Source organism: Myotis brandtii, unplaced genomic scaffold (assembly GCF_000412655.1).
Source record: "Myotis brandtii unplaced genomic scaffold, ASM41265v1 scaffold123, whole genome shotgun sequence".
In the NCBI taxonomy this organism is placed as follows: domain Eukaryota; kingdom Metazoa; phylum Chordata; class Mammalia; order Chiroptera; family Vespertilionidae; genus Myotis; species Myotis brandtii.
In genome coordinates this window covers 952,778-965,076 of record NW_005354291.1, presented here as the reverse complement: position 1 = coordinate 965,076, position 12,299 = coordinate 952,778, and the positions used below count along the sequence as shown (strand labels likewise).

Sequence of the window (12,299 nt, the reverse complement as noted above, 5' to 3'; positions counted from 1 at the left end):
ACCAGTGGTTCTCAACCTTCCTAATGCCGTGACCCTTTAATACAGTTCCTCATGTTGTGGTGACCCCCAACCATAAAATTATTTTCGTTGCTAATTCATAACTGTAATTTTGCTACTGTTATGAATCCTAATGTAAATATCTGATATGCTATATGTGTTTTCCGATGGTCGCGACCCACAGGTTGAGAACCGCTGCTAGGCTGTCTCAAGGACAGCAGGGGAGAGAACGCCCAGGGCCTGGCCCAGGGTCTGGCAAACGTTTTTTTAAAGGGCCAGGTAGTTTAGGCTTGTGGGTCACACAATCTTCATCACAACTCTTCGGTGCAGACGTTGGAGGGCAAAAGCAGGCGCGGATAACATATAAAGAAATAGGCATGGCTGTGCTCCAATAAAACTGTATCTACGAAAACAGGGGCTGGCTCCCAGGCATAGCGTGCTGATCCCTGCCTAGAGGATGGCAGAGTTGCACAATGGAAGGAGCCTGGGTTCCTGAGTGGCTGTGTGGGAGGCATTCCCTCCCCCCTGTAGAAGCTAGTAACACTTACCCTACCTCGTTCGGCAAGATGGAAGCCCCCCGGACACTGCACTGAGTCTCCAGGCAGGGGAAACCAAGTCCAGACACTCCTTGCTCTATCACCTTGATATTTCAGGTGAAATGCTTTGGGGCCTCAGTGAGGCCAGTTTCCCTGATTCTCTACTCATCGGTGACAGTTTAAAAAATAAGAAAAGAGTCATAAAAGCTAAGTATTCATTTAAAAAAATCACCCATTTATAATTATATTCAGGAACCAGGAACTGAACAGTCATAGCCTTTTAAGATGCCATTCTTACAAAAAGAAATATGAAAGGCTCCTCAGGAGAGGACTTTTCTAAATGCGATGTGTCGTGTTGCTTTTATGCTCATCACCTGCCACAGGCTGAGGCCGCCCGCCCTGGCTTTTCAAGCGCAGTCCCATTACTGAGCTCGCTCACTGCCACAGACGATCAACTGGGTTGCCTGGCTCCAGATTCTAATCCACGGCTAATGAAAGAGTCCACGCATAATGCAATCTCCGCCGACGCTCTGGCACAGGCACTCAGATGGTAAGGATGCTTCAGACTGCTGCTCTATTCAAGTAGCAGTGGTTTGGAATCTCACCCTTTGCACAAATCCACCTTGGTGTTCTTGTCATCTTTATTTATAAATACAGTTAAGCACCCAAACAGTGCCTGGCACATAGCAGGCATAGAATAAATATTTACTGGATGAAGACGATCTTTTAAATTTAGTGCATACTAATGTGTTATTAAAACAGCCCCACGTCCAGAGTTACTAGACCTTTCTTGCCAAATCTCATAAGAACAAGAACACCACCACCAACGTCAACACCAGTAAGAGAAACAGGCGTACGTGGGACGTAATTTTCAGTGGCCGGCAGAGAGGGTGGGGGTGGAACCCGGAGCTCCACACCTGTCCTCACCGGATGTAATCCGATTGCTGGAAGAGGCAGCTGGCAATGTCAGAACCTCTCCTAACTATTTGTCAAAAGTAACTGGCAGCAATTATAAAAATTTTTATCTGGTATAAAGATGAGATTAAAACATGCAACATGTTTTCTGATGAACACATTCAGATGGTATTCTTTAATATATTGTATGAATCATGTTACCCAGAATAGTTGAAATAGCCTTCTTGGACAAATAATTTTGAAATCTTTCTCTTTTTTTAAAAAAAATAGTGAATATATGGATAATAGAAACATTTTTCTGATAGATGAGGATAAGTTTTATGGAGCCCTTATTTCCGTAACATATTATTATCTGTGGCTTCCTGCTGTTCAGTGTAGGGAACCATAGAAACCAATGGCCTAAGTGGTGTTTGAAGGGGATTTGGACTTACAATGTTTATTTTCCCCTTCTATTAATTTCTTGTTTATTTTTATACAGCTACAAAAATAATCTCTTCTTAGGAAGTTTCTTTCAATTTTAACTATTACAGCAATTCGGTGGCAATATTAAGCCTTGAAAAGGTCATAACAAAATGTGTGAAGTAAGCCATTTTCTTTATTAAAGGGGATATCACATATATTCAGGATTGGCTACTACTTTTCCTGAAGAATGACCAGCACACGAATGCATATCATGAAATAATTTATTGTTATTTCATTTTAACAACCCTTGAATGTTTTGTATTTATGGCTATCACCTAAAAATTATAAGCAATGAAGGAATCAAGGAATTCAGTTGAAAACGACTGACAACGTACTTTCTAAATTCTCCTGCTTAACCCCCCCCCCCTTTTTTGCCTTTTCAAACAAGGAATAAAAGAAAACTCACACAAGATTATTAAAAGCTACATTTAGTTACAAAATCTTAAAATTAGATTTATATCCTAAATCTGGGGATAGAGATGTCTAACCCTGACCACACATTTAATCAGAGAAATTCATCATTCTTGATCACCATTTATAAATTTCAGAATCCCTTCAAGAGCTCCAAAAGGCAAGACTCATCACCTTGAAGTTTGGAGTAAAAAAACTGGGTCAAATTACTTAAAGGGTAAACAGAAGCCATGATTTAAATCTAGGCTCCTTTGACTTTGCAGTCACGCCCCCTTTTTTTTTTGCCACACCATATTGCTTGAATTCATACTTCACACTGTCGATACTGAAGTAATCCTCCCACCCAATTCATTTTCTACCCACATAACTTAGTGTGTGTGGGGTTTTTTGTTTTTTGGTTAAAGTCACAACTACTTTAAAAATCATTTGGGAAATCAGCAGAGCACACTGCCTGTAGGTGGAGCATGTGTTCATTGCCCACATGTGTCTTCTACAGAGCACATCCACACGTCCCAGCTAGCTTGGCTTGGAGCCAGTATACTGTTATCTGTCCTGCAGTGATTAATAGTTCTCCTGTGGTAGGCAGAGTAATGGCCCCCAAACGATGGTCACATCTGAATCCCTGGAATCTGTATTTTATCTTACTTAGTAAAAGGGACTTCGAAGATGAGAATAAGGATTTTGAGATGGCGAGATTATTCTGAACTACCTGGGTGGCCAGCCACACAAGGGAAGCAGGAATGGCAGAGTCAGGTTGGAAGATGCTATACTGATGGCTTTCAAGGCAGAGGAAGGGGCCAGGTGCCAAGGAGGGCAGGCAGCCTCCAGAAGTTGGAAAGGCAAGGGAACAGATCTCCCCTGGGGCCTCCAGAAGCCGCACAGCTCTGCTGACACTTGATTTTACTTCAGTGAGATTTCTGACCTCAGAATTGTGAGGTAATAAGTTTGTCTTGTTTTAAGCCACCAACTATGTGGTAATTTTGTTACAGCAGCCAATTGAAACTAATACCCTTTCCATTTCAAAAGTGTTTGTACAATTAATATAAGAAGATAGAGTTTATAACCGGTCAAGCTCTGCCCTTGAAAAGCCAACACACCATCAAGTTGGAAAGCTTCCATGTCAATCTCGGCCCTGGCTGGGTGGCTCAGTGGGTTGGAGCATTGTGCCATACACCAAAAAGGTTGGGGGGTCGATTCCTAGTCAGGCCACATACCTAGGTTTTGGTTTCAATCGCCAGTGAGGGTATGTATGATGAACAACTGATCTATATTTCTCTCAGAGCAATGTTTCTCTCTCTTTCTAAAATAAAAGTAAAATATCCTTGGGTGAGGATTTTTAAAAATCTCTTCCTGGGTTTGGGTTTGAGAGGTCACTGAGGCCCAGTAAAGTTTTTTCCTGCAATTTCCACGGATTGCTATAGATTTACTGTTCTGGATTCAATAATGTGGTCAGGTAATAACAGGAGTAAATAACCACTTCTTAAAAGTCTTGTAAAATGAGTACAGGAACACTATACAATGCAGATGGTCTATTTCAAAAGTGGGTCATTTGCTTCCCCGGGACGTGGGCTTTATTGCCCAGTCAGCATGGCAGCCAGCACAACAGGCAGGGAAGCGGCAGACAGTGGACTGATGGGGGGGAAGGGAATGGATTTTTTTTCCAAGGGTGGAAAGTGAGAAAAGGCAAGTAATCAATGTTGCACAGGAGAGCTTCCTTTAATCATTTAGTTCTGCCTGGGTAAGCAACATCCTTCCGAAAGCTACAGATATTTATGACCAGACCGGGAGGTAGTCTGGAGTGAAGACATCGTGATTAAGTGAAAGAATAAACTATAACTGCAGAATGTAGTTAAATCACACGGGATCTTAGAGGTCACTGGTCATCCCCCACACTGGAGCGCAAGGCCCCTCACATCGTCCCTTCACATTCTCGTCCAGCTCCTCTAGTCAGGGGAACTCCTATCCACTTTTGGATGACTGATTGCTAAATTTCTATTTAGCTGTAATCTTATAACCTTCACCCTTTGGTGCTAGTCCTACCTGCTTGCAGCCACATGGAGTAAATCTGAATCAGTGGCTCTCCATTCTGGCTGCAGGGGAGCCTTTAAAAGTCTGTTTTATAGAACTGCACCGCAGACCACTTCACTCGGCATCAGTGAGAGTGTGGCCCAAGCATCAGCACTTTTTTAGTTCTTCGGGGGATTCCAATGTGCAGCCAGCGTTGAGGGTTACTGGCTTAAGCGCTCTTGTACACAGTGCTCTGTATGTGGTTAGAGATGCCCTCACGTGAATGGAACCTTCTCTCCCTTAGGCTGTGGCTTCCAACCATCCTTCAGAGCAGGCATCGCGAGGCAATAGCATCTTTAATGACTAGGCAGCTCCGGAAACCACCAGGGAGACTTGGTGGCCCAGAGTCTGTGGTGTGATTGACTTGGTTCCTTTCACGTTTTTAAAAGTATAACCAGATAGATAAATTGGACTTCATCAAAATGAAAAACGTTTGTGCTTCCAAGGCCACGAAAAAGAAAATGAAAAGACAACCACAGAGTGCGAGAAAATATCTGCAAATTATGTATCTGATAAGAGCCTAGTATCCAGCACGTATAATAAAAATTACAACTCAATCGTAAAAAGACAAATAACCCAATTAAAATTTAGCAAAGAATTTAAATAGACATTTCTCCAAAGAAGATATATAAAAATATAACTACCTTCTCCCACTGCTACAAACACACACACACACACACACACACACACACACCAAACACACACACATACACACACATCCCTCATCATATGACATCACCATTTTAAAATTTTACAAAATTTGCCAAGATTTTTACACTGACTGGAAATTTCTCTTATACATCAAAGTACCTCCAATAGGTGTTATTTAAAATCACTTTTCTGAGATGGCCCATCTGGCTGTGGTGGAAACCTGCAAGCCACTCAGAACCGCCCTGCCCTTCTGCCCAGCTTGAAGAGCCTCCCATCTGGGAAGCAAGCCCACAGCCAATTTCCAAGGCACACAAGTTGAGCCCTGGAGAAAAAAAAACCATTTTTTCCAAACAATGACTATCTGACTGCAGATTCAAACATTGCTCGAAAGATGCCTTTAGAAATTGTTTAAGGCAAAATAAAGTTTTTTTAAAAGTTTTAGATTTAAATGGAGTATTTAACTTATTTCTTTACAGATATTAAATACTATTGTTCATAAAACAAGGCAGTGTTGATTCAAGAAATAAGTGGTGTGGTATCAACTGTCAGTACAATGAGATTGGAGGGAGAGGAGAAATAGAATTTGCCTGTCTTAATATTGGTTGCTGTGATAGTAACAGGTCTTTGTAAATACTGTCTGCAATGAAATAAAAAATTAGGAGATTTATTTTAAAAACATTGAAACAATGGATGTGAACAAAGATTTAGCACAAGCTAATTCTACTTTTTTACATAAACCAAAGAGATGCCATCTGATTTTAATAATTAGGGATTGTTCAATCTGAGTTTCTCAATATTTAGCAATGTGTGGAGATACTTTTTATTTACTGTGGTGGGAGGGGGGTGGTACTAGTGGCAGTGGGGTCAAGGCCAGGGATGCTACTCAACATCCTACAATGCACAGGACAGACCCCTCCACCTAACAGAGAATCGTCTGGTCTGGAATATCAGTAGTGCCATGGTTGAGAAACCCTGGGTTAAATAAATTAGAGTATAACTATTCCATGGAATACTAGGTAGTCTTTAAAAATAATACTATAGATTAGTGATTTTCAGCTATGGCTTTATATTAGGATATGTGATGAGTCACCTGAAGAGCTTTTAATTAGGATCAGACTTCTAACCAATCAGGATAGGACGCTCTGGGGTGGGCAGTGGGCGGGGCTGTTTTATATTCTGTCCAGGTAATTGTAATGCATAGTAGCCAGAGTTGAGAATCACTCATTCAGACTCACATGATATAGACATATTAAGTGACAAGGAAATATATACATGCTAAGTCTAATAAAGCATGTAACAAAGCAGTAGGTACAGTATAATTAAAATTTTTATTAAAATATATGAACTATGAAATATATGTATATTTTAAAAATACATATACACTGTTCAAATGGTACCAGTGTATAATAGCATTTATCTGTATTTTCTGACTTTATCACCACAAATATGTATTTCTTTATAATAAAAGACAATATGCCACTTTGGGAACAGTTTGGTAGTTTCTTATAAAACTAAACATGCTAGGACCACATGCCCAGCAATTGTACTCTTAGGTGTTTATCTCAGAGAAGTGAAAACTCTGTTCATGGAAGATCCTATACGTGAATGTTCACAGCAGCTTTATTTATAACAGCTAAAGATGAAACAACCCAGACGTCCTTCACTGAGTGAAAGGTCAAACAACTTGTGGTACATGCAATAGTGCTTAGCTAAGAACACAAATGAGCTACTGATCTCTGAGACAATTTGGATCAATCTCCAAAGAACGATGCTGAGCGAAAAGTCACCCCCCCACAAAGGTTACATACTGTGTAATTCCATTTACATATCATTTTTGAAGTGACACATTTAGAGAAATGGAGAATAAATTAGTGGTTTCCAGGGGTTAAGTGGGAGGAAGGGAGGAAGTAGGTATGGCTATAAAAAGACAACATCCCTTGTGGGGATGGAAATGCTCAGATGTTGACCATATCAATGTTAATATTCTGATATTGTACTATAGTTTTGCAAGATGTTACTAGTGCAAAGGGTAAGTGGGTAAATGGGACCTCCCACTGTTATTTCTTAAAACAGCATGTGAACCAACTATTATCTTGAAAGTTTAATTTTAATAAAGATACCAGGAATCAATTTTAACTAGAAAAAAAACACCTATTGTGTTTTGTCTTACAGAAATTTATCTTTTAAGTAGTAATGAAATGTATGTGTATAGCAAAAAAAAAATGTTGCTTTAAGAAATAAAAACATCTATTACACCTCCACATTGGTGCTACAAGAATTTAATTTTCAGCTAACGCAGCTTCCCTTATGATAGCCTGGTGAGGGTTACTAAAGGTTTCCTCTTCAGCAAAATTATTTATCCTAGGAAATAGCAACATACAAGTGATGGGAGAAGACGGGTTGCAGAGGATCAGACTTTACCTGGCTCACTGGCTTTTTTGGTTCCTGATGGCTGTACGTGTGTTGAGCCCCAGGTCTACCCAAAATTCAGGGGAAGCATGAGGAGCAATACATTTAAATAGAAATGAGCACTTTCCAGCTACATCTCTCAGGTATTTGTTCTCAAATTCAGAGAGCCTGGGCCTCACAGGGGAGCCAGTTAACAGTGCAGACTCGCTGAGACATGTCCCCTAATGAAGCCAGATTTTCAATATCTCTTACTGATTCTGTGGCTCAAAGGCGTGGCCCCCAAGTCTGCATTTTTAGCAAATGCCCCTGGTGCACCAGGAACACTGCTGTCGGGGTCGCCGAGCGCTGGGCTGGCTCTGGACTGCCCAAGAAGTGACCACAGTCCTCAAGTAGAGTGATAGATTTTAGTCATCTTTCCCAAGGGACATTAAAGGGTTTTCTTCTAGTGCCGGAGCGTATAAAGGCAATTAAAGGAAACCCTGCTGAGAACTGAATTCATGCTTAAGGAATGGACAGGATGTGGATGCTGAGCTGCAGAGAGGAGAAGAAACCTGGCGGCCACTGCGCTGCGCTGAGGGGCCCACAGCCAGGTGGTCCCAGGTCTCAGGAAAGTAACTGGGTGCGTATGGAGCAGAGCATGTGACTTTACCTTTTTTTTTTTTAAATATATTTTATTGATTTTTACAGAGAGGAAGGGAGAGGGATAGAGAGTTAGAAACATCGATGAGAGAGAAACATCGACCAGCTGCCTCCTGCACACCCCCTACTGGGGATGTGCCTGCAACCAAGGTACATGCCCTTGACCAGAATCGAACCTGGGACCTTTCAGTCCCCAGGCCGACGCTCTATCCACTGAGCCAAACTGGTTAGGGCGACTTTACCTTTTAACACTTAGGAGGACCAGCGTACGTTCAGGAAACACAGATTGCACTCTCCACGAAAAAATTATGTATAAGCAATGTATAAACGTTGTCCAGTCTTAGTTCCTTTAAGCTGTCATTTCTGCCACCACACTGGGCACAGGGTCCATTTTATTCCTGTCTACGCCATAGCAACTTTCTCCACCTCTTGTTTGTGACCTCTTTTCCACCTTTGCCTGCCCTTCTCAGTCTGTTTCTTGACTAAGACGTTGGCTTCTCTCAGTAATATTACTGATTATTCACTTCAGCTGCTTGGCCTCTGGTCCCCTCAAGTACATACTCTTCCCGGATCAGCATTTCTCCCAGAACCTCCAAGACCATTTTGACCTGGATGAAGATGCCCTGCCCACCAAGAAGCCCCATCAGCTGGCCACACCCATGTGCTGGTGATATTAACTGTACAACCACTGGGGAAGCACTTGGCTAGAAGTGGCCAGAACAGGTTTACTCGTCTGCCTTTTCTTTTGCCTGTACGAATTTGGTCTTATCTGTTTGGATATTCCATACTTGTCCTTTGTCACACTGGTCACAGTCCCCATGGACCCTTATCTTGCAGGCCTAGTTAAAGAATGACAAGCAGGTCTCTTCTCACATACCAATTTGATCAATTGTTAACAGCTGCAGGTTGTGTAGCATTTAAAGTATAACATGTGACTGCCATGTGCCACCCAAGTAGTCATGCCTGCCTTGGGTTAGGGTGGGGGTAATCTCCAATAAGACTACCATCTTCAGGCTGAATAGTTTCTTCTTTTCTTCAGGGCTGATATATTAACTGCAAATACTTCATAATATCTCCATGTGACTGCCATGTGCCACCCAAGTAGTCATGCCTGGCTCCAGTAAGACTACCATCTTTGGGCTCAATGGTTTCTTCTTTTCTTCAGGGCTAATATATAAGCTGCAAATACTTCATAATATCTATTTGCATTCCTTTACTCACACCCCAATCTTTCAGTAAAGAAACTATAGTTGACCCCTGAACAAGATAGCGATTAGGCACTAGCTGGTTTGGCTCAGTGGACAGAGCATCGGCCTGTGGACTAAAGGGTCCCAGGTTCGATTCCAGTCAGGGGCACATGCCTGGATTGCAGGCTCGATCCCCAGTAGGGGGCGTGCAGGAGGCAGCCAATCAATGATTCTCTCTCATCATTGATGTTTCTATCTCTCTCTCTCCCTCTCCCTTCCTCTCTGAAATCAATAAAAATATTTAAAAAAGAGATAAGGATTAGGGGTGCCAACCTCCTACACAGTTGAAATCCATTTATAACTTTGACTCCCCTAAAACTTAACAACTGATAGCCTACTATACTGATATCATAAACAGTTGATTAACACATATTTTGTATGTTTTATGTATTATATACTGTATTCTTATGATAAAGTAAGCGAGAGGAAAAAAAATCATAAGGAAGAGAAGAAACATTATGTATTGGATGTATTTATTAAAAAACACACCAAACAAACATGTGTCAGTGGGCCCACACAGTTCAAACCTGTGTTGTTCAAGAGGTCACCTGCATTACAAGTGCGTTAACACTTTCCATTCATATTTATTTGCAGGTATAAAAATGTCTGGGGAACAGACACTGCAGGAACTGTGTTTTTTGTCCAGTGCCTTTGGCAAAATCGATTTTGCATTTATAGTTTGGATATTGCACAAATCTTCCTAGTTTTAGGCCGAACAAAGAGTCCCTTCTGCACGAAACGGTATCAGAAAAAATTGTCCCCTAGTGGTGAAAGCCCTTCCTCTACGGCGGTTTCTTATCTTTCATTATCAATTGCCTGTAGTTACTGGTCTCTAATGACAAAATGTTGCCTCTGTCTCATAGTTGAAATGTAAACACCCAGATCACAGGGGTTAGCACACAGTTTCATTCCTACCTTCCTATATAAATCAGGGCATTCCACAGCAGGGGAGTCCTACCTGTCTGCCCTGGAAGGTTAATTCCCTACCAGGTGTCTTCTCAGAGCAGCACTGATTCAACTTACCTTGTAGTTGAAGAGAAACAATCCACAGAACAGGCTGTACAAATCTGCTGTGAGCAGGGAGAGGTTGACCGAAGTGGCGCTGGTTTTCTTTATGACGATCGGCATGAAGCTGTAGAGGCCAAACATGCAGGCACTGAAGCCAACGTAGAGCAGGCCTGGGGAGAGAAATCAGGCAACATCTTAGCCTCCTCCAGGGCCTCTTGGCATCCACAGTGGGTGAAAGGAGGGAACCACGCACACCACTGATCATTCCCGAAGGGAGTTTTTCTTTCCCTCCATTTACCGGTGTTCGTATTGAGTACTACACGGCTAAAACATGCAAAGTAAGAAAATAGACTTTCTGCTTCTCATTATGTAGCTGATATTTTGCACCTTCTAGGAAGGAGTGGCTCTTAGTGCTACAGTCAGAACAAAGGGGTTGAGGCTTCTGAATTCTATTCTCAGTTGTGTGGTACTTAACTTCTATCTGTCTCTGTTAAAACTTCTTTCATCTTCTAGTTTTTTTTATTTGCAAAATAGGAACAAAACTGCTTGGTACCATGTATTGTTCACAATGACAAATAATTACATCGTCCTTAAAGTTGTAGGGCTTACCTGTCAAAGAGATCGGGACTTAAGTCAGAGAACTGAAATGGAATCCTAACTGCATGACCCTGGAAGACAAGGTCATTGCCCTGAGCACAGATGACCTTCCAGATTTGTGAATCCTGCCCAGCTCTATCGCCAGCACACAGAGAGCTATTCCTTCATCACCTTTCCCAGCATGCCGTGGGCCCTCACTTATAAGTTCTGCTGTTTTATACATAAATAGGGAAATGCTTTGCAAACCATCAAAGAACTAAGTTGTGCAAAAGAGAAAGAAAAAAAAAATGCCCTCAAAATGCTATATGGTCATCCAGTCTCTCATCCTCTAAATCAATCTTTCTCTCTCTCTCTAACTAGATACACAATTGTTAATACTAATTCCATAAGTGCACAATTTTGTTGGGTCTCAAGCAGAAGTTTATAACTAAATCTAGAGTTTGGTTTATTTTTTGTTTATACCACATAAATGTAGAAAAATAATTCTCATTTCTCTACCTTGAAAGAATAAGGCATAGAATAAGCATTAGTAATACAAGCCAGTGGACTTTGTAATACAATAAAAATAACCAACCTTTCCCAAGGAACCCTTGATATATAATGTACGTGGTGTGGGCCTTGGGCAGATGGCTTCCTTGAATCCTGTGCACTGTGGAGGATTTGACTATGAAGACCAGTGACTCCCCCAAAGAGAAGTTTGTTTTTCCATATGAAAAATACAGGGTATCCCCCTAAAATGTATACACACTTTAACAGCTGATAGCTCAATTTTGAAAATGAATTGTATTTTAATACACATTGCCTTTATAATTATTCAAAGTGTGTGTATACATTTTTGGGGACACCCTATACTTAAGGACACAAATAATCATTCTGTACACTTCTGGGCCTAAATTTAAGGAAAGCCACATCAAACCTATATACAAGTTATTCTGAACAGTAAGCAAACTCAGTGCAACAGCCCCCTCTAGTGTGGCGGGAGTGCCCCAAGAGGACACTGGAATACCCTTCCCTATTCCGTCGAGGACAAGTCCTCTGGGGCTATTCTGTCATTGTAATAGCAGATGGTGGCTTTCGACTCTCCAGCAGAAGTCTTCATTCCCTAAAAGTGGTCAATTCTCCTGTGCTTGGGTTCCATGCTGCCTATTATTCATTTGCCTTTTAAGCAAGTTGATAAAAATGCAACACTAAAGAACCTCTGATCAATACACGAAGAGACAAAAAATTCAGTATCCCTTGAAGGAATCTGAGGCTAGGGGCAAGATCTATCTGTAAAATAATTCACTGAAAATAATCAAACTTGATCTGAACAGAGTCCAGGCACCCCCCCCCCCCCCCCCCCCCCTTTTAGCCCCCCCCC

At 41.5% G+C, this 12,299-nt stretch overlaps 1 protein-coding gene across 1 annotated transcript in view; it reads right to left on the bottom strand.

Moving 5' to 3' along the window:
• Positions 1-12,299, bottom strand: part of SLC35F1 (solute carrier family 35, member F1) — a 117,425-nt gene that overhangs the window by 16,966 nt on the left and 88,160 nt on the right. The window contains exon 6 of the mRNA XM_014533748.1: positions 10,358-10,512. Coding sequence (XP_014389234.1) covers positions 10,358-10,512 — 155 coding nt within the window. The remainder of the gene's footprint in view (positions 1-10,357; positions 10,513-12,299) is intronic.